The 27627-nt window shown below is 44.4% G+C and overlaps 2 protein-coding genes across 3 annotated transcripts; one reads left to right on the forward strand and one right to left on the reverse strand.

Annotated features, from left to right (window-relative positions):
- Positions 1–457: 457 nt before the first annotated feature.
- LOC311127533 (actin, aortic smooth muscle-like) lies at positions 458–6469 on the forward strand. Its single transcript, XM_084159353.1, has 9 exons — positions 458–499; positions 2843–3017; positions 3288–3416; positions 3886–3996; positions 4206–4290; positions 4641–4802; positions 4971–5162; positions 5283–5464; positions 5813–6469. Exons 2-9 carry the CDS (start codon positions 2889–2891, stop codon positions 5954–5956), a joined length of 1134 nt encoding a protein of 377 aa, XP_084015479.1. The 5' UTR covers positions 458–499; positions 2843–2888; the 3' UTR covers positions 5957–6469.
- Positions 6470–7764: 1295 nt separating this feature from the next.
- LOC311135822 (AMSH-like protease) lies at positions 7765–26361 on the reverse strand. 2 transcript variants are annotated; one of them, XR_014613814.1, is made up of 13 exons: positions 26252–26361; positions 26043–26105; positions 20624–20730; positions 18543–18760; positions 17940–18015; positions 17350–17445; positions 16696–17005; positions 16328–16452; positions 15732–15869; positions 14749–14861; positions 9329–9428; positions 8391–9127; positions 7765–8099 (listed from the first exon to the last, which is right to left on the reverse strand). XR_014613814.1 is itself a non-coding variant. In XM_084169860.1 (12 exons), the coding sequence occupies exons 3-12, from the start codon at positions 20651–20653 to the stop codon at positions 9071–9073; spliced, it is 1263 nt and encodes a 420-aa protein (XP_084025986.1). In that variant the 5' UTR covers positions 20654–20730; positions 26043–26105; positions 26252–26347; the 3' UTR covers positions 7765–9070. The 2 variants fall into 2 exon arrangements, 1 of the variants encoding a protein (XP_084025986.1); XM_084169860.1 differs by having other exon boundaries at positions 7765–9127; positions 26252–26347.
- Between the last annotated feature and the right edge of the window lie 1266 nt (positions 26362–27627).

Raw genomic sequence — 27627 nt, forward strand, 5'->3', positions numbered from 1 at the left:
CCTCAACATCAACTGACAAGTAATAATATACCCTCACACTGCTTGAATGTTTCAACATCTAACTGATGCCAATTCAAGCAGCACCTAGATGCTGTATTTCTGACCTAACCCGTGTCACTCTTGCTACACGGGAATGCCACTGTCTGTGCGTGTGAGGGCCTGCGTGTCACAGGGGGCAGTCCTGCAAGCTCTGTGCTGTGTGTTTATGTTCCAGCATGGTGAGATCTCCTGCCTTTCACAAAAAAAAGGCCCCTGGAATGCCCTGAATGATGGGACTGGGGCCTTCTGCAGAAGCACTCGGATTGGACTGTTTTTCCCCGGCCATCCCTATAAGGCTCTGGCTGAGTGAGGCAGACAGGGAGAGTGCGGCCCCGGCTCCATGTTTGGGATGTGGGAGGGGTAAGTGCAGGATGGGGGCTGGGAGCTACATAAAGTCTCCCCAGGCCGGTGAGGGGGCACACCATCCCTGAGCGGCAAACCCCGGCCAAGCACTGTCAGGGTAAGTGGACCACCACCTCACCTCTCCTGTCCTCCTCTCTCCTCCCTACTCCTCTCACCCCTCTCCTGTCCTCCTCTCTTCTCCCTACTCCTCTCACCCCCTCTCCTGTCCTCCTATCTCCTCCCTGCTCCTCTCCTACATGCTTAGAAAAAAGGTTCCAAAAGGAGAACCCTTTTTGGTTCCAGATATAATTATTTTGGGTTCTATGTAGAACCCTCTGTGTAAAGGGTTCTACATGGAATTCAAAAGAGTTCTACTTTGAACCAAAAGGGTTATACCTGGAACCAAAAAGGGTTATACCTGGAACCAAAAAGGGTTCTTCAAATGGTTATCCTATGGGGACAGCTGAGGAACCCTTTCAGGTTCTAGATAGTACCTTTTTTCCTAAGTGTACCGTCTTCTCTCCTCTCCTCTCCTCTCCTCTCCTCTCCTCTCCTCTCCTCTCCTCTCCTCTCCTCTCCTCTCCTCTCCTCTCCTCTCCTCTCCTCTCCTCTCCTCTCCTCTCCTCTCCTCTCCTCTCCTCTCCTCTCCTCTCCTCTGTTCTCCTCTGTTCTCCTCTCCTCTCCTCTCCTCTCCTCTCCTCTCCTCTGTTCTCCTCTCCTCTGTTCTCCTCTCCTCTCCTCTCCTCTCCTCTCCTCTCCTCTCCTCTCCTCTCCTCTCCTCTCCTCTCCTCTCCTCTCCTCTCCTCTCCTCTCCTCTCCTCTCCTCTCCTCTCCTCTCCTCTCCTCTCATCTGCTCTTCTCTTCTCTCCTCTCCTTTGCTCTCCACTTCTCTCCTCTCCTCTTCTCTCCTCCTCTCCTGCCTTCCTGTCTGCCCGACTGCCTCAAGTCAACATCTGCTAAATTGTTAGCTACTAATCTGCTAGTCTGAGTCAACTGCAGGGGTCAGCACCTTACAGCGCAGACTGCTTCTCAATTTAAACCAGGCTACATTAGCCTTGACGAGCTTTGGCTAATCTCACAGGTGCATGTTCATGAAAGACAGGTGTTTAGACGTCTCACAGCTAAGTCACTGTGGTTTGTTGTGGGTATTAAGTGTCACAGCTCTTGGACGAGATCCTAAGCCTCATGGTGTTGTGGTCCATTAAGAACTTGTGGTTGAAGAAGTTAGTGTTGCTGTAGCTTGCTTGAAACAGTGTGGTAAAATGTCCGTAGAAAATGCTAGAACTGTCTTGTTGAAATTCTGGTATATGCTAAGCTACCTATTACCTATTATGTATAGATTTTTCAGCTGGTTGATTATGATATTAGACATCTGGCGCCATCAGTGCCATAATGCAAAACATAATGCTTTAAAAACATAGTAGTCTCAAAGTTTTGTAAAGTCTCTTGGGGAAAGTCATGTTGATAGGTTGTAAAGTCTCTTGGGAACTCAGTCAGTTTGGAAAGTTTGGACGTTTTTGAAAACACTGTCCACAGTTTTGAAATGAGTAAAGGGGATGATGGCTGGCTGTATACAGGGGCCTCTGTTATGTTGTTTGAGAGTTCAGCACTGGCCAACTTTCAGCAGTGAACTCCATCATAGCTGCTCATGGTACCCTCTGCTGGAAAGCTTAGGAAATAGTTTATTCTGAAGGTTTATGACTAAATATGGTTCTGCTGGAATCTGCTGCTCTCTCTCTCTCTCTCTCTCTCTCTCTCTCTCTCTCTCTCCTCCTCTTTTTTTGTAAACGATTGTAGACAGGCAGGGCCAGAGAGAGAGGGAGTGAGGGAGAGAGGTTTGCACAGTCCAGTCCAAAGACAGACATGACTCCGCATCATTTCCTAATTAGGAAGTTTTCCCAGGGTGCTGCATTCATTCATTAGAGACTGGAGTTCAACTCTAACCTTAACTGAAGAGTGTTGTAGCGTACCTCCTATGGGGACTTGTGGTCTTAAGCAGGATTGCTTTGCTATTAATGTTACATTTTTACAGTATTATAACATTGTATAACAGTGTGCTTTATAGGCTTTTGGTAAAATGTATTTATATTATACTCTAAGCACAGGTCAACTTTCTAAATGGACTTTTCACTTTCAATAGGAATAGCCGCATCCTTTTTTCACATTTTTGGTACTCCAGTGGATTTACCTGAGCCATGTATTCCTGAATGAAATAACGTAAATAATTGGCACACCAAATTTTCATTTTTTATGGTTAACGGTTTTTATGAATTCACCTCAGAAGGGGGGGGCACACACTACTTTAGAGGGATAGACCTACACACACACACACACACACACACACACACACACACACACACACACACACACACACACACACACACACACACACACACACACACACACACCAACCTACCACTCTGTAGATGTTAACACACTCTTCTCTCTGGTGCCCCTGCAGTGATTGTCTCCAGTCGGAGTAAGGAAGGTAAAGCAAAGAATTGACAATGTGTGACGACGAAGAGAGCACTGCCCTTGTGTGTGACAATGGGTCCGGTCTGTGCAAGGCAGGCTTCGCCGGGGACGACGCCCCCAGAGCAGTATTCCCCTCCATCGTGGGCCGTCCCAGACATCAGGTGAGCCGCCATTCGTCCATTAATAGACAGGCTGGATGTAACCGACTTCTGATTGGGTGATGAGAATGCATCCACTTTTTGTGCATAGTCTTTCATGGTCCTTGGTATATTCTTAACTTTAAAGCATTATTGTTTTATTTTATTTTTCCTAATATGGTTTAAGGCTCAACACAGCAAGGCCTATTTGTTGAATTTCAGTGCTAGCAATGGCATCCACTTTACAGTACAGTGTGGTGAGTGTGCTTCTGACCAGCCGGTTCCTCTCCCCAGGGTGTGATGGTAGGTATGGGACAGAAAGACAGTTATGTGGGTGACGAGGCGCAGAGCAAAAGAGGTATTCTGACCCTGAAGTACCCCATCGAACACGGCATCATCACAAACTGGGATGACATGGAAAAAGTAAGCCTACCACACCCTACCCCACCCTAGCCCACCCACCCTACCACACCCTACCCCACCCTAGCCCACCCACCCTACCACACCCTACCCCACCTTACCACACCCTCCCCCACCCCACCCTACCCTACCACACCCTAGCCCACCCTACCACACCCTACCACACCCTACCACACCTGAGACAACAATGACACAGACTCATGATTCAGACGATTTTAAAACAATACAATTGGAAAACAGTGACACACTCTAACATGGAATTTTATGTACTTTGTGATTATCCATCATGGCACCAAAAAAGTAGCCTCTCAGCCAACACAACTCCCCAGGTGGCACTTTGGGATCCATCCAGAGGCATTTAGATCCAGGATCTATTCTCAGAACTATTACATGATAACAGAACGTGGAGTTAGCTAAAGAGGCCCCAGGCATGTTCAGAGATGTTATGCTAATTATTGCCGATGATTGGCAGATCTGGCATCACTCCTTCTACAACGAGCTCCGCGTAGCCCCTGAGGAACACCCCACCCTGCTGACAGAGGCCCCCCTCAATCCCAAAGCCAACAGGGAGAAGATGACCCAGGTGATGATTACATACACTACAGCTGGGACTTGTTCCAATGTATATCTTCAACCCAGCCTTTTAAGACTGTGTAATACACTTGATATAAACAGTAGGAATTTGTTACATGATGCTGAGTGTATGATTGGTGCAATTAGAATGATATGCTCACTGTCAACATGTTAGTGTGAGAAATAACACTGTAACCTAAACAAATGCTCCTGTTCTAGATTATGTTTGAGACCTTCAACGTTCCAGCCATGTATGTAGCTATCCAGGCCGTGCTGTCACTTTATGCCTCTGGCCGCACAACAGGTCAGTATAGGACACCAGTCAAAACCAGCCTCATTTTACACTGACCATTCAGTCCCACTGAGCCCTAACCTTGTATCCTCCCAAAACTGTCCTCCCAAACCTGTGTCCTCCTAAACCTGTGTCCTCCCAATCCTGTGTCCTCCTAAACCTGTGTCCTCCTAAACCTTTTGTCCTCCCAAACCTGTGTCCTCCTAAACCTGTGTCCTCCTAAACCTTTTGTCCTCCCAAACCTGTGTCCTCTTAAACCTGTGTCCTCTTAAACCTGTGTCCTCCCAAACCTGTGTCCTCTTAAACCTGTGTCCTCCTAAACCTGTGTCCTCCTAAACCTGTGTCCTCCTAAACCTCCACAGGTATTGTCCTTGACTCTGGTGATGGTGTCACCCACAACGTCCCCATCTATGAGGGTTATGCCCTGCCCCACGCCATCATGCGTCTGGACCTGGCTGGCCGTGATCTCACTGACTACCTCATGAAGATCCTGACCGAGCGGGGCTACTCATTCGTCACCACTGGTCAGTAGAAACTCTGGGATGCTATGAACTCTGGGACGCTATTCTCTCGTACTGTACAGTGCATGACTTTTAAGCAGAGGCCTATGCAGATAAAGAAGTGTTTTTCTGCCAAACTACAAATCAATCTAAGTTCTTGTTCTAACCTTCCCCCTATTCTCCTATCTCTAGCTGAGAGAGAAATAGTTCGTGACATCAAGGAGAAGTTGTGCTACGTCGCCCTGGACTTTGAGAATGAGATGGCCACCGCTGCCACCTCCTCCTCTCTGGAGAAGAGCTATGAGCTGCCCGACGGTCAGGTCATCACCATCGGTAACGAGAGGTTCCGCTGCCCCGAGACCCTCTTCCAGCCCTCCTTCATCGGTAATCCCTCGCTCTTTTTCCACTCTCTGCATTTGCCTTTCTCTCAACAGTTTGAAACAAATATCTATTCTCCCGACTGTCTCTTGTGACTCAGTGTGATTTCCTCTGATTTCTCCCCAGGTATGGAGTCTGCCGGTATCCATGAAACCACTTACAACAGCATCATGAAGTGTGACATTGACATCCGTAAGGACCTGTACGCCAACAACGTCCTGTCAGGAGGTACCACCATGTACCCTGGCATCGCAGACAGAATGCAGAAGGAGATCACAGCCCTGGCCCCCAGTACCATGAAGATCAAGGTGTGTAGAAGCTACTAACATAGAGTTAACGTGCATGTCATAATGAGATACTATACAGTGATTTGAATTTGTTCAACATAATAGTCCTCCTAACTGCCATTCACAGCCAGTAATGATATTGGCCCATTTCAACGTTGACGCAATTATCCTTTCTAGTTTTGACCTGGTTTCTATGAATAGAAATCATTGTCTTGATAAGTGTTTCAAGATTTCACGCAAGTTGTTGAGGCCCAATCTGAAGCTGAATGTCACTGATATTGTCTGACGAAGCTTTAGTGTACTGAATCTATTTACTACACGTATGTGATTTACTCATTCAGTGTATTAAATGATATCTTCTGATACCAGATTATCGCCCCACCTGAGAGGAAGTACTCGGTCTGGATCGGTGGCTCCATCCTGGCCTCCCTCTCCACCTTCCAGCAGATGTGGATCAGCAAACAGGAGTACGACGAGGCCGGCCCTTCCATTGTGCATCGCAAGTGCTTCTAAACAAGGCCCAGACCTACCCACCCACCCCAGCCCAGCCCAGCCCAGCCCAGCCCAGCCCAGCCCAGCCCAGCCCACTCCCTCCCTCCTGCCCCAAACTCTGCTCTCGTTCTATTGTCTGTAAACTGTGAATGTGTCCCTCATTTAACCTCCTGTGTTTCTGTCTTTGCACTGCCCACCCCTGCGTGAATGTTATGTTATGTTATTGGTTGGGTGTGTTTCTTTGAATGAATAAAGCTTGAATGTGCATCTGGTGTACACCTTTGGGGACATTCCTAGAGGAATGTATCTATGTAGATTCCAGCGGTGGATATTGAAGAAAAAAGAAGCTGGATCTGTTCCACAGAGCTCGCGTTCTCTCTCTTGTGTTCACTTTGTTCAGTACGTCATCCCTGGATGTGGCCAAGTCTCGCATGGCTCAGATCACTGCTGAAAGCTTTAATCATCTGACTGTTTGTAAAGATCCATGTGAACATGAATGAACACCCAAGGACGGAATAAAGCTCTCATATAAGGAACTCTGTCTGGCTCATACATTTTATATTACAAGTGTTTATAATATAATTACTATGACTTCTGTTGCATCTAGCCATATTTTCAGCAAGTTAGCGTTTTTTGTCATGAATCTTGTTCTGGAGGCAGCTCTGCAGAGGGGTCACTAGCCGGCACAGCCAGTCATAAAATCTGATTTTAAACCTAACCCTAAGCACACTGCTAACCCTATTGCCTAACCCTAACCTTAAATGAAGACCAAAAAGCACATTTTTGTTTTCATGAATTTTTACAATATAGCCAATTTTGACTTTGCAGCTGGCCTATCTAAGGGGACATCGTTCAGTTCTGCCTCCAGGACAAGACTCATGACAATAAACGTCAACCTGTGTACTAATATGAGTCTTCCACAAGCAACGTAGGCTACATGGCAACAAGACCATCTGGGGACAAGACCAGAAGAGTCAAATTAATAGTTGTCTCCGATGGGCATTTATGGTGTCTAGTGTTCAGTGGCGATCATGCGATGTCATTGTCAACATATGAATTGGCTTTCAAAGCATAGATGTTATTATAAACTGGGTAGTTCGAGTCCTGAATGCTGATTGGCTGACAGCCGTGGTATATCAGACCGTATACCACAAAACATGTATTTTTACTGCTCTAATTATGTTGGTAACCAGTTTATAATATAAATAAGGCACCTCGGAGGTTTGTGGTATATGGCCAATATACCACGGCTAAGGGCTGTATCCAGGCACTCCGCCTTGCGTCGTGAACAGCCCTTAGCCGTGGTATATTGGCCAATATACCACACCTCCTCTGGCCTATTTGCTTAAATAAACATCAGCCTGCACATTTTCCATAATTATTTTCTGACAGAAGATTATATGCTCCACTACTACCCCACATTCTGGGAAAATTAACTACCACAAATGCCTTTTTTTATCATCATCATCATGGGGTACCAATTTCCTGGTTCATCCTTTCAGGAGACTGGCTTGTGTCATCTCGAACAACGTAATTACACGGACATCCCACTGGGCACACACTGGATGAATCAACTTTGTTTTCAAGTCATTTCAATGAAATTACATTGAACCAACGTGGAATATACGTTGAATTAACGTCTGTGCCCAGTGGGATACTTCTTGCCCTGGAATGCAGAGGAACTGGATCTCTGGTCCTGTCTTGATAACCTGTTTTCACTCATTCCTTTCCATTGATAACATGGTTCTGTTAATTTGGAGAGGGGAAAGCAGAACAACTACATTTGGAAACACACGCCGCGCAGTTAAACAACAACTCGGAATAGGAGATAAAGCAGTATGCGTTTTATTACCAAAATGACAGTGGAAAAGTGTGGTAGAGTCACTGTAATGACTGGTTGTCTTTCCCATTTCTAAACACATAGCCACTACAACAGAGCATGTTTCTACAGCGCCACTGGGACAGCTAATCACACAGTAGCAACGTTCCAACACCACACTGTACTACTGATGTAAAGTCAAATGAAAGATAAAGCCATTATCAGGACTGCTGTGAGGGGGCATGACTAGGTTTTTTCCCCCCCCACGCTTCTGCCAAAAGGTGAAAGAAGGAGAGCTCCATTTTCTACAGGGAGGGGTGCTTAACGGCTTGCCTGGTCCCAGATCTGTTTGTGGTGTTTCAAATGGTCATTGTCAAGCCAAACGATAATGAGAGCACAAACAGGTCTGGGACCAGGCTACTTAAATGCTTCATGGGGGTGGAAAGTGAGCCGATACCTGAGCTCTGTGTAGTGAAGGCCCTTTGGGATGGCAAAAGGCTACTGTTCCTTTAAGGCGTCTTTGCTTACAATTCTCTGAGCACTTTGGTTTGTTCCTCCCCGCACAAGACATGCCACCTCGATGGGCTACTTTTAATAAGAATTCAGTTATGGTTCTTTTCTTTTTTTGGTCAACACTTCAAGATAAATCAAGTCTCACAAATAATGCAAAGATGTCAAGGCTAATATCCAACTGGCCAAAATTCATCATTTTAACAAAGACTAAACAACTTCCTAAACCACAGAGCCATCACAATTAAAATCAGTCAATTTTATATTTAAGAAATCAATTTGTTTTGTTTGTTCGTCAAATCTCTGCATATGTAATCAATTGTGCAAATGCTGTATAATTGTGTCTTACAAGTATTTTCTGTAGTCTCCTGTACCAGGAAAATTCATGGTAAGGATTCCTTCATGGGAGACTATCATTCACATAACACATACACGTGCACTTGCACACACACTTTAGCCAGTTCTCAAACTGAAACACCTCAGGCCATTTACAGCAGGCCTGCATGCTAAAGTAGTTCTCTCTGGAGAATTCCACATCAAATCTGACAAGCAGAACTGGCTCAAAAACTCCACTCAGCCAAACTGACAAGTTAAGCTATCAAAAAACCCATACTTTAGGATAAAGGGTTGATAAAACAACACCATTAGAACAATTCATCACTATGTGTTGCAAAGCAGTTTCAATTGACAGTACCTCATTAAAAAAAATTAAATAAATACAAAAGCTTTCATCGTAAACAAAGATATAAATAGGAGATCCAGTTTGTGATGGGGAGGAGGAGAGTGTCTTGTCTTCCTCCACTCTGTCACCTGAGGTCCAGCACTGTTGTTTTCCAGTCCTTTATAACAACATGCCTACAGATCTGAAAATAGAAAAGAACTCGTTTAACTTCTCAGGTCAACTCACCGCACAAGTGGAGAAGCACAACTAAGAATAGAATGACATGTGAACACACACACACACACACACACACACACACACACACGCTCTATTCGTGCCTGTGCTGAATAAGAGGGAGGCTGCCTCTCTGTCTGCAGGGAGGATGTCTGTGTGTATGACTTACGCTGAAGAGCGGCGGGTCCTTGGAGTGTGGGTGAAAGCCCTTCAGTCTGCAGCCGGCTACCTCCCCCATCCCAGAGCTGGTGAGTCTGAACACCCCCGTACTGCAACACACAGATCACAGACACAGGCCTCGTTCATACAATGCTCTCATGGCCAAAGGAAGTCCGTCTAGTAAAAGTAGATCGTCTTCCAGCTAAGGAACCGTAAAGCCAACATAGGTTAGTCATCTGAGAGCTGAGCTTATGCCCGAGGCTCGTTCAGTGGGATGGAACATTTAGAGAATCAGATAAAGATGTTAAGTATACAGTCGTGGTCAAAAGTTTGCTGCCTCAGTTTTTATGATGGCAATTTGCATATACTCCAGAACAATAATAATAATAATAATAATAATAATAAGCCATTTAGCAGATGCTTTTATCCAAAGCGACTTACAGTCATGTGTGCATACATTTTTACGTATGGGTGGTCCCGGGGATCGAACCCACTACCCTGGCGTTACAAGCACCATGCTCTACCAATTGAGCTACAGAGGACCATGAAGAGTGATCAGATGAATTGCAATTAATTGCAAAGTCCCTCTTTGCCATGAAAATTAACTTAATCCCCAAAAAAACATTTCCACTGCATTTCAGCCCTGCCACAAAAGGACCAGCTGACATCATGTCAGTGATTCTCTCGTTAACATAGGTGAGAGTGTTGACGAGGACAAGGCTGGAGATCACTCTGTCATGCTGATTGAGTTAGAATAACAGCTTTAAAAAGGAGGGTGGTGCTTGAACTAATTGTTCTTCCTCTGTTAACCATGGTTACCTGCAAGGAAACACGTGCCGTCATCATTGCTTTGCACAAAAAGGGCTTCACAGGCAAGGATATTGCTGCTAGTAAGATTGCACCTAAATCAACCATTTATCGGATCATCAAGAACTTCAAGGAGAGAGGTTCAATTGTTGTGAAGAAGGCTTCAGGGCGCCCAAGAAAGTCCAGCAAGCGCCAGGACCGTCTCCTAAAGTTGATTCAGGTGCAGGATCGGGGCACCACCAGTGCTGAGCTTGCTCAGCAGGCAGGTGTGAGTGCATCTGCACGCACAGTGATGCGAAGACTTTTGGAGGATGGCCTGGTGTCAAGAAGGGCAGCGAGGAAGCCACTTCTCTCCAGGAAAAACATCAGGGACAGACTGATATTCTGCAAAAGGTACATGGATTGGACTGCTGAGGACTGGGGTAAAGTCATTTTCTCTGATGAATCCCCTTTCCAATTGTTTGGGGCATCCAGAAAAAAGTTTGTCCGGAGAAGACAAGGTGAGCGCTACCATCAGTCCTGTGTCATGCCAACAGTAAAGCATCCTGAGACCATTCATGTGTGGGGTTACTTCTCAGCCAAGGGAGTGGGCTCACTCACAATTTTGCCTAAGAACACAACCATGAATAAAGAATGGTACCAACACATCCTCCGAGAGCAACTTCTCCCAACCATCCAAGAACAGTTTGGTGACGAACAATGCCTTTTCCAGCATGATGGAGCACCTTGCCATAAGACAAAAGTGATAACTAAGTCGCTCAGGGAACAAAACATCAACATTTTGGGTCCATGGCCAGGAAACTCCCCAGACCTTAATCCCATTGAGAACTTGTGGTCAATCCTCAAGAGGCGGGTGGACAAACAAAAACCAACAAATTCTGACAAACTTATGCAAGAATGGGCTGCCATCAGTCAGGATGTGGCCCAGAAATTAATTGACAGCATGCCAGGGCGGATTGCAGAGGTCTTGAAAAAGAAGGGTCAACACTGCAAATATTGACTCTTTGCATAGACTTAATGTAATTGTCAATAAAAGCCTTTGACACTTATGGAATGCTTGTAATTATACTTCAGTATACCATAGTAACATCTGACAAAAATATCTAAAAACACTGAAGCAGCAAACTTTGTGAAGACCAATACTTGTGTCATTCTCAAAACTTTTGACCACGACTGTAGAACTGACACGACTCATTATTCCATGTCACAGAGAATCATCATGTCGGTTCTACATCACGCATTTCTAACTCCCTATAACATTGCTCCCTACTGAATAAACGATTTGATCAAATCAAATTTTATTTGCCACATGCGCCAAATTCAACAGGTGTAGACATTACCATGAAATGCTTACTTACAGCCCTTAACCAACTATGCATTTATTTATTAATAAAAAAGTAAAATAAAACAAAAAAGTGTTGAGAAAAAAAAGAGCAGAAGTAAAATAAAATAACATTAGGGAGGCTATATACAGAGGGGTACCAGTGCAGAGTCAATGTGCGGGGGCACCGGCTAGTTGAGGTAATATGTACATGTGGGTAGAGTTAAAGTGACTATGCATAAATAATTAACAGAGTAGCAGCAGCGTAGAAAGATGGGGTGGGGGTGCAGTGCAAATAGTCAGGGTAGCCATGATTAGCTATTCAGAAGTCTTATGGCTTGGGGGTAGAAGCTGTTGAGAAGCCTTTTGGACCTAGACTTGGCGCTCCGGTACCGCTTGCCGTGTGGTAGCAGAGAGAACAGTCTATGACAATTTTGAGGGCCTTCCTCTGACACCGCCTGCTATAGAGGTCCTGGATGGCAGGAAGCTTGGCCCCAGTGATGTACTGGGCCGTACGCACTACCCTCTGTAGTGCCTTGCGGTCAGATGCCGAGCAGTTGCCATACCAGGCGGTGATGCAACCAGTCAGGATGCTCTCGATGGTGCAGCTGTAGAAGTTTGAGGATCTGAGGACCCATGCTAAATCGGCTTTGTTGTGTCCTCTTCACGACTGTCTTGGTGTGTTTGGTCCATGATAGTTTGTTGGTGATGTGGACACCAAGGAACTTGAAGCTCTCAATCTGTTCCACTACAGCCCTGTCGATGAGAATGGGGGCGTGCTCAGTCCTCTTTTTTTTTCTCCTGTAGTCCACAATCATCTCCTTTGTCTTTGTCACGTTGAGGGAGAGGTTGTTATCCTGGCACCACACGGCCAGGTCTCTGACCTCCTCCCTATAGGCTGTCTCATCATTGTCGGTGATCAGGCCTACCACTGTTGTGTCGTCGGCAAACTTAATGATGGTATTGGAGTCGTGCCTGGCCATGCAGTCATGGGTGAACAGAGAGTACAGGAGGGGACTGAGCACGCACCCCTGAGGGGCCCCCGTGTTGAGGATCAGCGTGGCAGATGTGTTGTTACCTACCCTTACCACCTGGGGGCGGCCCGTCAGGAAGTCCAGGATCCAGTTGCAGAGGGAGGTGTTTAGTCCCAGGATCCTTAACTTAGTGATGAGCTTTGAGGGCACTATGGTATTGAACTCTGAGCTGTAGTCAATGAATATCATTCTCACGTAGGTGTTCCTCTTGTCCAGGTGGGAAAGGGCAGTGTGGAGTGCAATAGAGATTGCATAATCTCTGGATCTGTTGGGGCAGTATGCACATTGGAGTGGGTCTAGGGTTTCTGGGATAATGCTGTTGATGTGAGCCATGACCAGCCTTTCAAAGCACTTCATGGCTACAGACGTCAGTGCTACGGGTCGGTAATCATTTAGGCAGGTTATCTTAGTGTCCTTGGGCACGGGGACTATGGTGGTCTGCTTGAAACATGTTGGTATTACAGACTCAGTCAGGGACATGTTGAAAATGTCGGTGAAGACACTTGCCAGTTGGTCAGCACATGCTCGGAATACACGTCCTGGTAATCCGTCTGGCCCTGCGGCCTTGTGAATGTTGACCTGCTTAAAAGTCTTACTCACATCGGCTACGGAGAGCGTGATCACAGTCATCCGGAACAGCTGGTGCTCTCATGCATGCTTCAGTGTTGCTTGCCTCAAAGCGAGCATAGAAGTGGTTTAGCTCATCTGGTAGGCTTGTGTCACTGGGCAGCTCGCAGCTGTGCTTCCCTTTGTAGTCTGTAATAGTTTTCAAGCCCTGCCACATCCAACGAGCGTCAGAGCAGGTGTAGTACGATTCAATCTTAGTCCTGTATTGACGCTTTGCCTGTTTAATGGTTCGTCGGAGGGCATAGCGGGATTTCTTATAAGCATCCGGGTTAGAGTCCCGCTCCTTGAAAGCGACAGCTCTACCCTTTAGCTCAGTGCGGATGTTGCCTGTAATCCATGGCTTCTGGTTGGGGTATGTACGTACGGTCACTGTGGGGACGACGTCATCGATGCACTTATTGATGAAGCCAGTGACGTGGTGTACTCCTCAATGCTATCTGAAGAATCCCGGAACATGTTCCAGTCTGTGCTAGCAAAACAGTCCTGTAGCATAGCATCTGCGTCATCTGACCACTTTTTTATTAACCGAGTCACTGGTGCTTCCTGCTTTAGTTTTTGCTTATAAGCAGGAATCAGGAGGATAGAGTTATGGTCAGATTTGCCAAATGGAGGGCGAGGGAGAGCTTTGTATGCGTCTCTGTGTGTGGAGTAAAGGTGGTCTAGAGTTTTTTTTTTCCTCTGGTTGCACATTTAACACGCAGGTAGAAATTAGGTAGAACAGATTTGAGTTTCCCTGCATTAAAGTCCCCGGCCACTAGGAGTGCTGTCTCTGGATGAGCGTTTTCCTGTTTAGTTATGGCCTTATACAGCTCATTGAGTGCAATCTTAATGCCAGCATTGGTTTGTGGTGGTAAATAGACAGCTATGAAACATATAAATGAAAACTCTCTTGGTAAATAGTGTGGTCTACAGCTTATCATAAGATACTCTATCTCAGGCGAGCAAAACCTCGAGACTTCCTTAGTATTTGATTTTGTGCACCAGCTGTTGTTTACAAATATACATAGACCGCCACCCCTTGTCTTACCGGAGTCAGCCGTTCTATCCTGCCGATGTAGCGTATAGCCCGCTAGCTGTATGTTGTCCATGTCGTCGTTCAGCCACAACGCGGTGAAACATAAGATATTACAGTTTTTAATGTCCCGTTGGTAGGATAACCGTACTCTTAGGTCATCTAATTTATTTTCCAATGATTGAAGATTGATGGAAGAGGCAGTTTACTCGCTCGCCGTCGGATCCTTACGAGGCACCCCGACCTACGTCCACGATATCTCCGTCTCTTTCTCCTGCGAATGACGGGGATTTGGGCCTTGTCGGGTGTCTGTAGGATATCCTTTGCGTCCGACTCTTTGAAGAACAAATCTTCGTCCAATACGAGGTGAGTAATCGCTGTTCTGATATTCAGAAGCTCTTTTTGGTTGTAAGAGACGATGGCAGAAACATTATGTACAGAATAAATTACAAATAACGTGAAAAAACACACATAATAGTACAATTGGTTAGAGGGCTGTAAAACGGCAGCCATCTTCTCCGGCGCCATTGAGTCAATACCGCCCACATTGCATATCTTAGTGGATTGGTTTTCTTTGGCGTTAGCATCAGTAGGCCTACTCATTCTAGCGGACAGGGACAGAGACTCACTCGTTGTGTTTGGGCGAGCAGACGATGGCGATGGCTTCAGGCAGCATGAGCTGGTAGGAGCCGTGTGTATGCAGGTCTACACTGGACAGGAAGGCCGTCTGGGTGGGGTGGGTCTAAGGGCAGAGGAGAGGAGAGCAACAGGCAGAAGAGATAATGGAAAAAATGTCATTTTCTGTTAGGTGAATTATATTTGATATTTACAGAATAGGTTTATTTCCCATAAATCGGTGGAACTACAGATGTAGGATCTTAATTTGATCACTCTTGTTGCTGCACAGCAGGAAATGCAAACTTGTAGTGTATTTGAGTTTTAAAAAGACTTCTAAAGTTTGTAATTTCTACTTAATTTGCCATAACGAAAAATGTATCAACCCTGCAAACATTTTCATTAATTATTATCCACATAATTATTCACATTTCCGGTTGTTGCAGGATTATTTTCCTGCTGTAGCAAACTGCCTCAAATTAAGATCCTACATTTGTACATTTCACTGTGTCCCTCCCCTGTACAACTCCCATGTTAGGGGATGCAAACCATAAAACCAAGGTTTACATTAAAGAGGTACAGAATCTAGTGCATTCTCCGAAGGTGACTGGCAGGGCTATGAATAACTGTGACATCTGAACCAGAGGGCCTGGTTTCTATGGTGATATTATCCAAATAAAAGATCAGCCTCTGCTAATCTCCACCCGGCACAGACAGAAGAGGACTGGCCACCCCTCAAAGCCTGGTTCCTCTCTAGGTTTCTTCCTAGGTTCCTGCCTTTCTAATGAGTTTTTCCTAGCCAGTGTGCCTCTACATCTGTATTGCTTGCGCTCTGGTGTTTTAGGTTCGGTTTCTGTATAAGCACTTTGTGACAACTGCTGTTGTAAAAAGGCCTCTATAAATAAATGTGATTGATTGAATGGTTGCTTTCAGGCTGAATGGACAGCGCATTACCTTAATTTGTGTGTAGGCGTTTGTGTGTGTAATGTACACTCACATGGATCCAGCCCAGAGTCAGCAGATTGTGGTGGTCCTGGAAACTGAAGAGCTCCTCTACGTTCTCCATATCACAGTAGTCTGGGCCGGCTGACTGCTTGGGAACCACCAAATGGGTCAGCAGGAACTCATTTTGAGTCTGGAAGAGACGAAAGGTAACACTTCCTATGAATACCTTCATACGGCATTAGAAGTGTGTTTATAACAGCGTATGAGCTAATTCATTACAATGCACAACAGTTGCTAATAACTGCTCATAAGTCTGGTGGCACTGAAGTACTGTTATTGCTATTTTGCAGGATTTGGCACACCCACCTACACACAGCAATCTGAAGCAAATAATGTAGGAAGTACAATCGACTTCAAATACTAGTCTTGAACTTTGAACACCTTACATTGGCAACCTCCCTCTCTCCTCCTTCACAGAACTATTGTTTGCAGATGGCACGAGTACAAATGGTGACTCCTGTTGTACGCTTAGACACAGTAATCAGTAAGCTGGGATGTTTCACTTTCCCCAATAAACTGGCAGTTTGTCTACAAATAAAATGGATAAATGTTTGCATACAGTAGATTTGATGTAAGAGCATGTCTTACCAGTTTTCCACAGAGGACCCCACACGTCTCTATACCCCTGGCTGTGTTGCTGTCGGCTAGCAGCAAGAACTTGTAGGTCAGGTCTCTAGGAATGACGACCCGCCTCAGGCCCTCAACCCGTTGAGCTGTACAGATGTGCACACACACAATAACAGGATGTCAAACAGCGTGACTCATGCAGCACATATACAGACTACAAATACATCAACAGTTAATATACTAGCCAGCTTAAATATACACAGTAACTATTAATGTAACTCATTATTGACTTCCCCATATTACCTAACTAATGGATTGTTTGAGTAACAATCATTCAATCTAAAATATAGAACCTAGATGTTAAATTCTAATGGAAACAGGACACTCACTATGTACGCCAGCCAGTGTAGCTGCTGGCTTGCTGCCGGAGAGAGGAGGTTGATTGCGGTTTGGGTCGAGACTAACATAGTTCTTGGAGGAGTGGGACAGACAGGACCCGTCCGTTTGTTCAGGCACTTTAGCGACCACCTCGTCTCTGCGATTGGCCAGCTCCTGCCTGCGCAGTTGGTCCTCGAAGTAGCGGAACTGCTCCGACTCTATCTGCATCCTGCGCAGCTGCTCCACCCTCTGCTTCTCCTGCTCTACTAGAGACGTCCTCTGCAGCTGCTGGCTGCAGCCATCAGCCACCACCGCCTGGCTCTGCGCGCACACACACACACACACACACACACACACACACACACACACACACACACACACGAGTGCACGCATGAACACGCATGTGCACACAGATCTGTGCCATTTCAATGTTAGTCCCATTTGTTGATATACATGATCTTACTCCGAAACACTTCTCATCACTACTTACCATAAACTACAACGTGCTGCATGGAAGTATTCCCATTCGTCGAAAAGTGATCCAAATACCACACTGTATCCAACTAATATGAACAGGTGCTGCACACTAGCACAAATAGGGCTTCCAGCCAGCCTCCTAAATAATCTGTCTGAATGTAATGAAAGGTTTGGGTGTTAAACCTTACCTGACTCATAAGATACTCTGCATGTTCCTTGTTGAACTTCTCATGGAGGAGCTTCTTCAACTGATCTTTCCGCGGAAATGCGACATCTTGCAATTTCTGAGAATAAGATCCAACAGATAACGGGACAAGGACATCTGTGTGAGTGCAGGCAGGGAAACACTTCCTTTCGTTAGCAGTGGTAATTTGCAGCTTAAACGGTAAGTCCGAGAGGGCTGAATCACTACTTTAAGACAAGCCATTCATCTACCATTTCAAAGCTCTTAATAGATTTTAGTGTCTCTTCTATTGTCCGTCACCAGAAGGTAATCTACAACCTTTTCTAGACTGGTGCTGTCCCTGAGCTGACCTTGCTATCTCTTACTGTAAACATACCTCACTTAAATCAAAGCAGACCTGAATCCACCCACTAAGTAGCCTACCACTCAGGCAGACAGACAGGGCCCTCGTACCACCCCTCTCTCTTTCCCTCCACCCCTCTCTCTATCCCTCCACCCCTCTCTCTATCCCTCCACCCCTCTCTCCACTTCAATGAGCTCTCTGCAGGGCTGAGCACCACGGGGGTCCCCCAACACAGCATGCCAAGGGTTTACCTTCATTATCACCTGCTTCTCTGGTACGCTGCACTCCCGGTAGTCTGGATGGCTGGGGAGTTTCTCTACAAACAGACTGACACAACAGAGAGGTGGTAAGACAGATTATAGTTTATGAAGACTCCACCTCCTCCTGTAGCCTAGTCACTTTACCCCTGCCTACTATCTACATATCTTCCACAATGACCTCGTACCCCCGCACAGTGATATGGTACTGATACAGCCTGTATTTAGCTTCATCCTTGTGTATTTCATTCCTTTTGTGTTACCGTTATTATTATTTTTTATATAATACTCTGCATCGTTGGGAAAGGGCTCATAAGTAAGCATTTCACAGTAAAGTCTACACCGGTTGTATTCGGCGCATGTGACAAATACATTTTTATTTCTATGAATCATCAGTCAAGTACTTGACCTGCCATTAGTACATTGGACATAGCCCAAAGGAATGTTAATATTACTCTATCACTGGCCCTAGTCTAGTCTGCCACAGTTGTCAATTCAACGTCTATTCCACGTTGGTTCAATGCAATTTCATTGAAATGACGTGGAAACAACGTTGATTCAACCCGTGTGTGCCCAGTGGGTACGCTCTCTCCTCACGTGATGAACTTGTTGTAGAGGACGTAGGCGTTCTCCAGGCTGCCCTCCTCCAGGTACACGGCGGCCATGCGCTCCATCTCCACGCCGGAGCGGAAGTAGCGGTGTGGCGTGATCTCCTCGTTGATCTCCACGCTGCAGCCCATCTTGCCGAGGGCCCGCACGCGCTCCGCCGCCGTCAAGCTCACGTCGGTGTGGTCCGGCTCGGCCGCCAGCTTCTTCTGTTGGGGGGTCAAAGGTCGCCAGGGTCAGAGTTCAAAGTGTAACCACCACGGGCAGAACAGTCACAGAGGTCAATTTAGGAGTCAATGTAACCACAAGCACCGGCGTATAGAAGAATATAGTAGATGTCCTAGTGGTAGTTTTGCATTTTCCCTTCCAATGGATAAGGTTAGGATTTGACTAAGCATGGACAGGATAGCCCTATCAGCACCTGCACACCTCTTTCTACACCTCAGAGCTCAAAACAACACATTCATCACTAACACTGCATCAGTACCAGTGTCTACATCAGCAGAAAAACCCTAAGGCCAACAGCCTGACACAGCAACACTATCACCCCTAGCAGCAGTACCGCTGTAGCGTCAACTGAAATACCAACGGCTAGGATCAGCATGAGCCGTCTCCCTCAGCAGCCTCCCAGCCCTCTCCAGGCGGTCATGTGACCAGAAAACATCAGCACCGTCATCCCTCACTGGGCCAGGGCGGCCAAAGCAGGCGGAGGATGGGAGGGGCGGAGGATGGGGGGGGGGGGGCTGATCGGAAGCTTTCATAGGTAGACCGGCCGGCACTATGCTAGTACACACCAGCCTGAGCAGCCCTGCTCTGCACCACACTAATGAAAACAGCACAGTAAACACAGGGCCCTGCTGCCTCAGTGTTCCTTTGAGGTTACTATTGACGTGGGCGTCTTCTCAAGATTCTACTGGACTCTACATGGGGTAGAGACGAACACTGCAGACAGCGCCATTGCGCGCTGGACATAACGGGTAAAAGATAACGGGAGAAATTATTGTAGTCTCGATGAAGGATCAGATTAAGACAATCCTTTCGGCAGTGAGAGTTAAAGCAGGCAGGAGCTTTCTCTCTTTGGAGGGCTCGATGATAGCATCTCCTTTGTCTAACCATCTATTCATGAGCAGAGGAAGTGTAAAGAGGCTAACAGCCGCTAACATCCGCTCCATCCCTTTCTCCCACCCTAGGATGGAGGGATGGCCCTGAATGGAGAGATGAGTCTGACAGAGCAGCTGAATACTAATGGGAGTGAGTCAGGGGAAACCGTTGGCGTGGATCCCCAGCCCACTAACCCATTCCTACTCCCCCCACTCTACAAAATAAATCAATTCAGCCCACCCACACCCTCATCACCCCCTTCTACACAGAGGACAACCATTCCCTCCAGCTTTCCACCCACCTTCCTATACTCACCTTGATTCCTACAATTTCTAAAGACAAGTGAACTCAAGCCCCTCAACCTTACTCACCTCCCACCTATCCCACCTCTCCCCACTTCACCCCAGTCACCTATCCCACTCCACACACAGCCCATCTCTCCCCACTTCACCTCTCAAGTTGTGCGCACACTATGTTCGGTTTGCTCCTAGCAGAACTGGGCTAGGTGAAGTGAACGTCTGTGCATCGCATACTCCCATAAAAGAGCTTCGCTTGAAAAATGAGAAAAAAGCGGCAATAGTACCGTTTGTCCCTCGAGACGCCGTAGCCAGTAAACACTTCCTCAAAATAGTCAGAATTAATCTAAGATGAACTCAAGAAACCTGTAATTGATTGACGTTCTTTCCGAGAAGGTTTTAGTCATTTTATATTAAGATGTTTGGTGCAGTATTTCACAACGGAAAAAATGTGCATGAAAGCGGGTCATCTCTCATTGAATGACAACAAACACTTAATTGAAGAATCCCTACTGTTGACCAATCACCAGACTTAAGATTGCCTCAAGAAAATTTTTTGTGACCATGAACAGCCAAAGCGAACAAAAACATCACAAAATGTAGTCAGAAAATATGCACAAATTGTTTATGATGGGAAGCAAATGGATGCCTTTACCCCTGACTAACAAGACTCACCAGTGTGCTGAAGCTGAAGCCTTGCTCCATGGTGTCTTTAGACTGCAGGCTCACAGGCTCCAATCTTCCCAATGTGTCCACCTGTCATCTCCCAAGATGAAAGCCCACTGGATACGAGAGGAGAGGAGAGAAATCTTAGCTCGGATAATGGCCATGACTCTGTTGTGTAATGATGGCCATTGGGTCGATAAGGTTCCCTCTCACTGAGAGATTGAGACATGAATAATGTTGTCCAGAGACAGCTTACCCTTGGTAGTAGTCATATATATTGATCAAGCTCTTGACTTAGAACTTGACTTGCATTACAGTACGTAGTATTTTTAGCCAACAAGGATTTCTGTTGTTTCATAGCAAGTCTCCAAAAGCAGCCGCTCAAATTCTTACAGGTTCTCCAAAATAGCTAAACATGCTTTAACGGCACACTGTTCCTATGACAGCTTGTAACCAAAGAGCAAAATAGGGTGATTCATGGACATATTCTGCTGAGATGAAATCCTTTATCTCGTACTAAGATTGGTCAATGAGCAGATTTCAGCAGTGCCTTTAACCCTCCAGAGTCCCTCTACTCTTCAACCCCAAAACTACTATTTGAACTACTACTGCAACTGAATTGAAAGCAAGATGTTGCAATACATTCAATCCCTTTCCATTTGTCAGTGATATTCTGGTTGATGCTGCCATGGAAACCCATCATGTGCAGTACACAATAGGAGCATGTGAAATCTAGGTGTAATTAACACTGCCCAAGGCTGACTAATGTAAAAAAGACTTCAAGTCAGTTCCTGTAAAATTAGTATATTTCTGCAGATAATAAGTGTATTTAATAATACAAAAATTCAATTAGAATTCATTTTCACTCCAGCAAAGAAATGTGAAAAGAAATGGTAAACAAGTCATTTATAATCCAAAGTGTGCCCCAAACAGAAACATTGACCTCTGTAGTGAAATTAAACTGTTTAGTTGAGGTCCAGACTCCAGAGAAATCTGGCTGGTCTGAGCACAATCTCTCTTGTATACTTTTAGTCCCTTTGTCTCTCCTGTCATCAGCATTCATCATTCATGTGTGGAGTGTTTGCCAAGCTTTGGAGTCCTACTTTCTCTGCAAGAAGCAGTAATGAATGTTCATGCAGAACATTCACTGATTCAAATATAATTTTTACCAAATAGAATTACAGGAGACTTGGCAGGCGTCACTAGCAGATAGGGTTGAATATTTTTCTCAGTATTTTACAAAATGGATAATTCCAGTCCATATATTACAGTATAATACAATACAGTACAGTAATACAGTTCACATTCAAAAAAGATTAGCCTACTGGAGCTAGTTTCATTGATTTACCCCAGAGAGCATATAAAGCATATACTGTAAATAGGCCTATGTCTGGATTAGATTAGAGCGTTGATCGAAAATTCAAGCCTGATGCTACTTGAGCCGGATGAGCCATACATTAAATACATTTGATGAGCCCTACATTAAAGACATGTTATGAGCCCAAGCAAGCCCAAATGATTGTGCCGTTATCCAATGCATATGATATATGCTACTACACATTATGCACGACAGCAAAACATATACGCCCATAGATGTAGCTAGCTATATGCTCTCCTGGGTAAATAAATGAAACTAGCTCCAGTAGGCTAATCTTTTTGAATGTGAACTGTATTACTGTACTGTATTGTATTATACGGACTGGAATTACGCACATCGTTCAAACCATGATGAAGCAGAAGAGAACATGCGATTCTGGTGCAGCACATGTGGCCTACAAAGTTACAAATATAGGCTAGCAAATTTGATTTTAATTTTGAAATATAATAGGGCCTATTTGTAGAATTAGTAGGCTGACAAATATATACCTTTCATAATATTTCCCCTAATGTTATTAGCCTAGTAGGCTCTTTATTGTTGCTTCATTCCTTCCTCGCGTTCAACAGTTAAATGAAATAAGTTTCGTTGTCCTTATCTTCATCATTCTAATGTCAGCCTTGAATATTATAGGACTAGAATTAGATGCAGAAGGCTTTCACTTCACAAAGATTGAATGGTTTTGGTCTGAATAAATACCTTCTATAGCCTACAGCCATCGCGCATTTGCTTTTCTTTCAAACTACCCATGATTTCTATTGGCTGCTTTATTTAACATTCAGCAAACAAGACCTTGCGTACCTCTTTGAATAGTCTATTGGTATAAGAAATGCTAAAAAAAATTCCAGCAAGCTATTCTAGTCTTTCTTGCATGGGACTCCAAGAGTGAAGGAGCGTTTTTTTAAGGAGAGGCCAGCAGAGCACATTTGTGTGTATTGCGCAAGAGACAGAGGCTATAACTTAGAAGCTTATTATGCATAACCCCAGTGGTGTGTATTCATGGATGCCAAGGGAAGCCAGGCTTCACCAAAATATCGGCACTTTTTTAAATTAATTTTTTTACATTAAATAAATGATCTTTCGTCTCTCTGTTTCATAATTTTCCTTCAATTCACAAGAGGCTGAATGTATCTCACAGGAAAAAGCATTCGAGCGAGCGAAACAGTGCCCCTCTGTCTCTCTACGTGTAGGCCATCCATCTGATGCCGTCTGATCCAAATGAGCATGACATCGTTGCCGCCCGTAGCATTGAAGGCAAGGGAAGCCAGCGAGCATCTGGCCTCCCTTGACAAAAAAATTGCCAATCAGCGTTGAACTGAACTGAGTGAGCTGAGCTGTGAATGGTCCTGGCGCACCCAAACAAGGTGTCAAGGGAAGCCAGCTTGGATTTGGAGTCACTCCTATCAAATCCCATTGAGAGCACACATCATTGACAGAAAAACTTGAATTGTTGCATCTCGTTGTGTTGTTGTCCTCCAGTGGCTAGCTAGCCAGCTAGCTAAAATTGGCCCTTTCCTAAATTAGCCATGGATGGAGATAGGGATTTGGACTTGTGGTTTTACTTAATCCTCTGTACTGGCCAATGATTATAAAGGCGATTCTGATCCAACCATGAATTCATACATTGTTGTGCCCCTGGCCTGAGAGGATGGAAGTTCAATATGTAGCGAGACGTGGAAGGCTAATGTTAACTAGCTAACATTGCCCATGAAGTTAGGCTAGCGATCAAGCATTTTAGCCAGGTAGCCTAGGACAACAAAAAATAAAAGCGTGTACTGTATGACAGAGAGATAGACCGTTTCGTCAACATGAAAGAGAGGAGGATGGCATTGGCGTTTCTCTACAAGTAGGGTGAGTCAACATGTTTTTCTACTTGCACGAACACGCACACACAATCGCACACAGAAATCAGAACCATGGACAGCCACATCATATTTAGCTTACATTGATTGGACTAAATTGTTTTTGGTATCTTTAAGTTGTCACTGTATTAGACTAAGCAGAGGTGATTTGATGATGTTGAAATGTTGAAGTTGAAATGGTGCTGGAATAGTGGAGGCAGCTTCTGTTTTCTTTGCGACTTGCGGTAACTCTCCGTGGTTCTAAATCAATAGTTTTTTAGTGGTCCGAAAATGTCAGAAACATTAACTTGCTTGACCATGCTGTAGGTCACGTAACTGTCTGTTACTGTACATGCAATATGCTTTGTGGACTTCACTACAGAGGTTGCTATCAGGTTTTGTGATCAAACAAAGGTGTGGTTGAATTTATTCTGCCACTGTGTCTTATTGTCTCTGCCTTTAGGCCTATAAATCACGGTCGCAAGGCATACAAATTAACAGGTTATAGAGCAAACAACGCAACACATATGTTGTAATATGGCTTTTTTGGGGGGGCTTCCCCAGTGATTTTACCCACGCACCGCTACTGCATTCCCATCATTAATTAGCTAAATTTAAGGCTAATAGTGCATTGAATGTATTACCTGAAAAGGGTAGGCTAGGACATCTATATATAGGGCTATATATATATATCTCAATCTAGAACAGGATTATCTATTTTGGATGCAATTGCAATGGAATTGATGAAGAGAGAGAAAGACTGCGAAAGATACTGATTTAAAGCAACTACTCGAGTGATAGGCTGTTTAAAAACTCTGCAACTGCAATACAAAATAAAACATCTTTACAATTAAAAAAGAAGGTGACCCCAGAAAACTAGATGGGTAAATTCAACGTGCATTCGGTCTTTATATTCTAGACTATGCTGCAGCAAATGTAGGCCTACCTGTCACAATAAATAAAGTTACCATGATGAGATAGATCTACATGCATACGCTCCAATCTGAGATGGGCTGTCTGTCCCCACCCTGAGCGTTGATGATTCATCATGCAGAGGCCATAGAGAAGCCAGATTTAGACATTGCATATAATTTAACAGTTCCATTTCACGCCATGCTGTTCATATAAATTATTTATTATAATTTACTGGTTTCTCACAGTTATTTATCCCGGGAAAAGGGAGTGGTTTTAGGTGGTAAATCCCGGTAACCGTGTTCCCGCTATTCAGCCCTACTAGCAGACTATGAATACAGCATGATATTGATTAGGTTTCTAACTACAAACCTAATCAGGAAACTAACAGAGTAAGGTGTACTACTTTATTAGTGCTATTTGCAGTACTTTCAGTCCTGTTTTATATGGTACAGTGCAGTAAGGACAACTAACCAACATAATTTAGTGTTGCTTGGAATGGAAAGGCATAGAAAGCTAGAAGTTGTTACAACATACCTAAAATGACAAGTCAACTACTGAACACATTGGATTGAAATTCCCTATTAACATTGCCCTATTAATGGCCATTGCAATCATGAGTCTTTCCTTCAATTGAATTGGCACAATAAATGCATCAGTCTACTGTAATTGAGTCACTGTACTATCATTTGGATAAATGGTCCATTATACCAGTATCTAATATCCATTATAACAGTATCTTAAATTATTTTAATAACAAAAGTAACAGTGAATTTAAAGACATAGAATGTATGTAAGTATCATCTGAAACAAAAATAAAACAGTGTAACTTCCCTCTCAGACAGGCTTGACTGTGTGTTTCCTGTATTCTTTGGTAAGCTGATGCACCTGTCACTGGCTATTTCAGTAGTACATCGTCCTCTTTTGATAGCCATGTGTGTCAACATAAAGAGAGAATCACAGCCTACATGTCAACGTTAGGAACGTGTCTCATCAGCAACATTGTATCTGTACAATGATGTCGATTATCACTTGGGCTACACTGAATTTGTAATTTCAGATTCCATCTAGCAATAGGACCTTCTATTGGACATCATGTTTGTGATTTAAAATACATTCCTCGACATTTCACCAGTTTTGCAACATCAGGAGATTTAAAGGGGGGGGGGGGGGGCTTATGAATGAGACTAACTTAATCAGACCACTGCGTGTAAATTCAGGAAAATAATAAAAGCTATTTGATTTAACAGCTTAATGTGCAGTAAACTGATCATTCATGTAAATAGGTGAAAACGCTTACCAGTTTATTTACCCGCGTCTAATGCCCATTCTCGTGCGTCCCTGTCGTCACATGTGGCACATGCTAGAATTGAGTGCAAAAACAGGAAATTGGCGTCAAAAAAATCACTGTTCTCTTATCCAAACCTCAAAGATTTAGCTTTGGTACAGTAACCTACTTCATGAAGTCATGGTTCAAAATGAAAAGGGATAGAAAGAGCGACAGTTTACCAGCGATAAAATGGCTGAAAGCTGTCTTTCAAAACCAATGTCCAATAAAGCGAGAGATATTGTTATCCAATCCGCCTATTATAGCATCCGCATGTGGCGTTCGTGGCAGCAGCGGCGGTCTCTATGAAGTGATGAGTCCTACACATAAAGGGGTGGAGAATAGAATCCAGTCCACCACGCTAGTGAATAAAAGACAAAATGCTCTACAGCTGCGACACAGGCGGCATCATTTGCATCCTGTAATTTATAAGAAGATTATTCATGGCGCACCCCACAGCAGCGCTTGGCTTGAAACATTGCGTGTTAAAAACGTGGGGGAAATGAGAAGTAAAAAAAAATCGAAAGGCTGCCCAACAAGATGAAGCTATTTCAATGGAAGCCCATTCCGCTACCCACATTTCTTTTAATGTGGATGCTATCTAAAAATGTCGAGATAGTATCACAAAATGTTGAGAGTGTAAGTCAAAATGTTGGGGGGGGTCATGTATTTCATCTATTCCAGAAGGAGCACACTTGATTCAACTTGTCAACTAATAATCAAGCCGTTGAAAAGGTGAATCAGGTGAACTAGTTCAGGGCTAAAACAAAATTTTTAAACATCTAGGGGACCCCGATGAGAGGTTTGAGAACCACTAACCAGGTAAAACTCTGATCTCTGCAACATGGATAGATGGAAATTGCCACATAATGCTACAAATGGAAAATGTAGCAACATATTCTTTTCTACTATCTAGACATTTTGAGTTAGCATCTCAACATTTTTAGATAGTTTCAACATTTTAAATAATTTTTTGGGGGGGCAATGGGCTTCCATAGAGTTCAGAAGTGGACAACAACTGCAATTGGACAATAGAACTTAAAGAGTAGATTTTATTTGTCACATGCTTCGTAAACAACAGGTGTAGACTAACAGTGAAACGCTTACTTACGGCCTTTCCCAACAATGAATAGAGAAAGAAAATGGAGAAATAAAGTAAAACACGCAATAACAAATACACAATGAGTAACGATAACTTGGCTGTATACACGGGGTCCCAGTACAGAGTCGATGTGCAGAGGTACAAGGTAATTGAGCTAGATTGTAGATATAACTAGGAATAAAGTGATAGATAAACAGTAGCAGCAGTGTATGTGATGAGTCAAAAAAGTTTGTTCAAAAAGGGTCAATGTAGATAGCAATTTGGTTAACTATTTAATTAACTATTTAGCAGTCTTATGGCTTGGGGTAGAAGCTGTTTAGGGTCCTGTTGGGTTCAGACTTGGTCCATCGGTACCACTTGCCGTGCAGTAGCAGAGAGAACAGTCTATGAGTTGGGTGGCTGGAGTCTTTGACAATGTTTAGGGCCATCCTCTGACACCATCTGGTATAGAGGTCC

The sequence above is a fragment of the Coregonus lavaretus genome (genome assembly GCF_964263955.1).
Source record: "Coregonus lavaretus genome assembly, chromosome: 1".
NCBI classification, from domain to species: domain Eukaryota; kingdom Metazoa; phylum Chordata; class Actinopteri; order Salmoniformes; family Salmonidae; genus Coregonus; species Coregonus lavaretus.

Bases quoted from the DNA above. Each gene is read 5' to 3' on its own strand.
- LOC311135822 (XM_084169860.1), bottom strand. From the start codon at position 20,653: ATGGAGCAAGGCTTCAGCTTCAGCACACTG. The intron at 18,761-20,623 runs GTGAGTCTTGTT...ACCCCCCAACAG, and splicing joins GCTTCAGCTTCAGCACACTG to AAGAAGCTGGCGGCCGAGCC. The intron at 16,453-16,695 runs GTGAGTGTCCTG...ACATCTGTACAG, and splicing joins TACACTGGCTGGCGTACATA to CTCAACGGGTTGAGGGCCTG.
- LOC311127533 (XM_084159353.1), top strand. From the start codon at position 2,889: ATGTGTGACGACGAAGAGAGCACTGCCCTTGTGTGTGACAATGGGTCC. The intron at 3,997-4,205 runs GTGATGATTACA...CTCCTGTTCTAG, and splicing joins ACAGGGAGAAGATGACCCAG to ATTATGTTTGAGACCTTCAA. The intron at 4,803-4,970 runs GTCAGTAGAAAC...TCCTATCTCTAG, and splicing joins CTACTCATTCGTCACCACTG to CTGAGAGAGAAATAGTTCGT.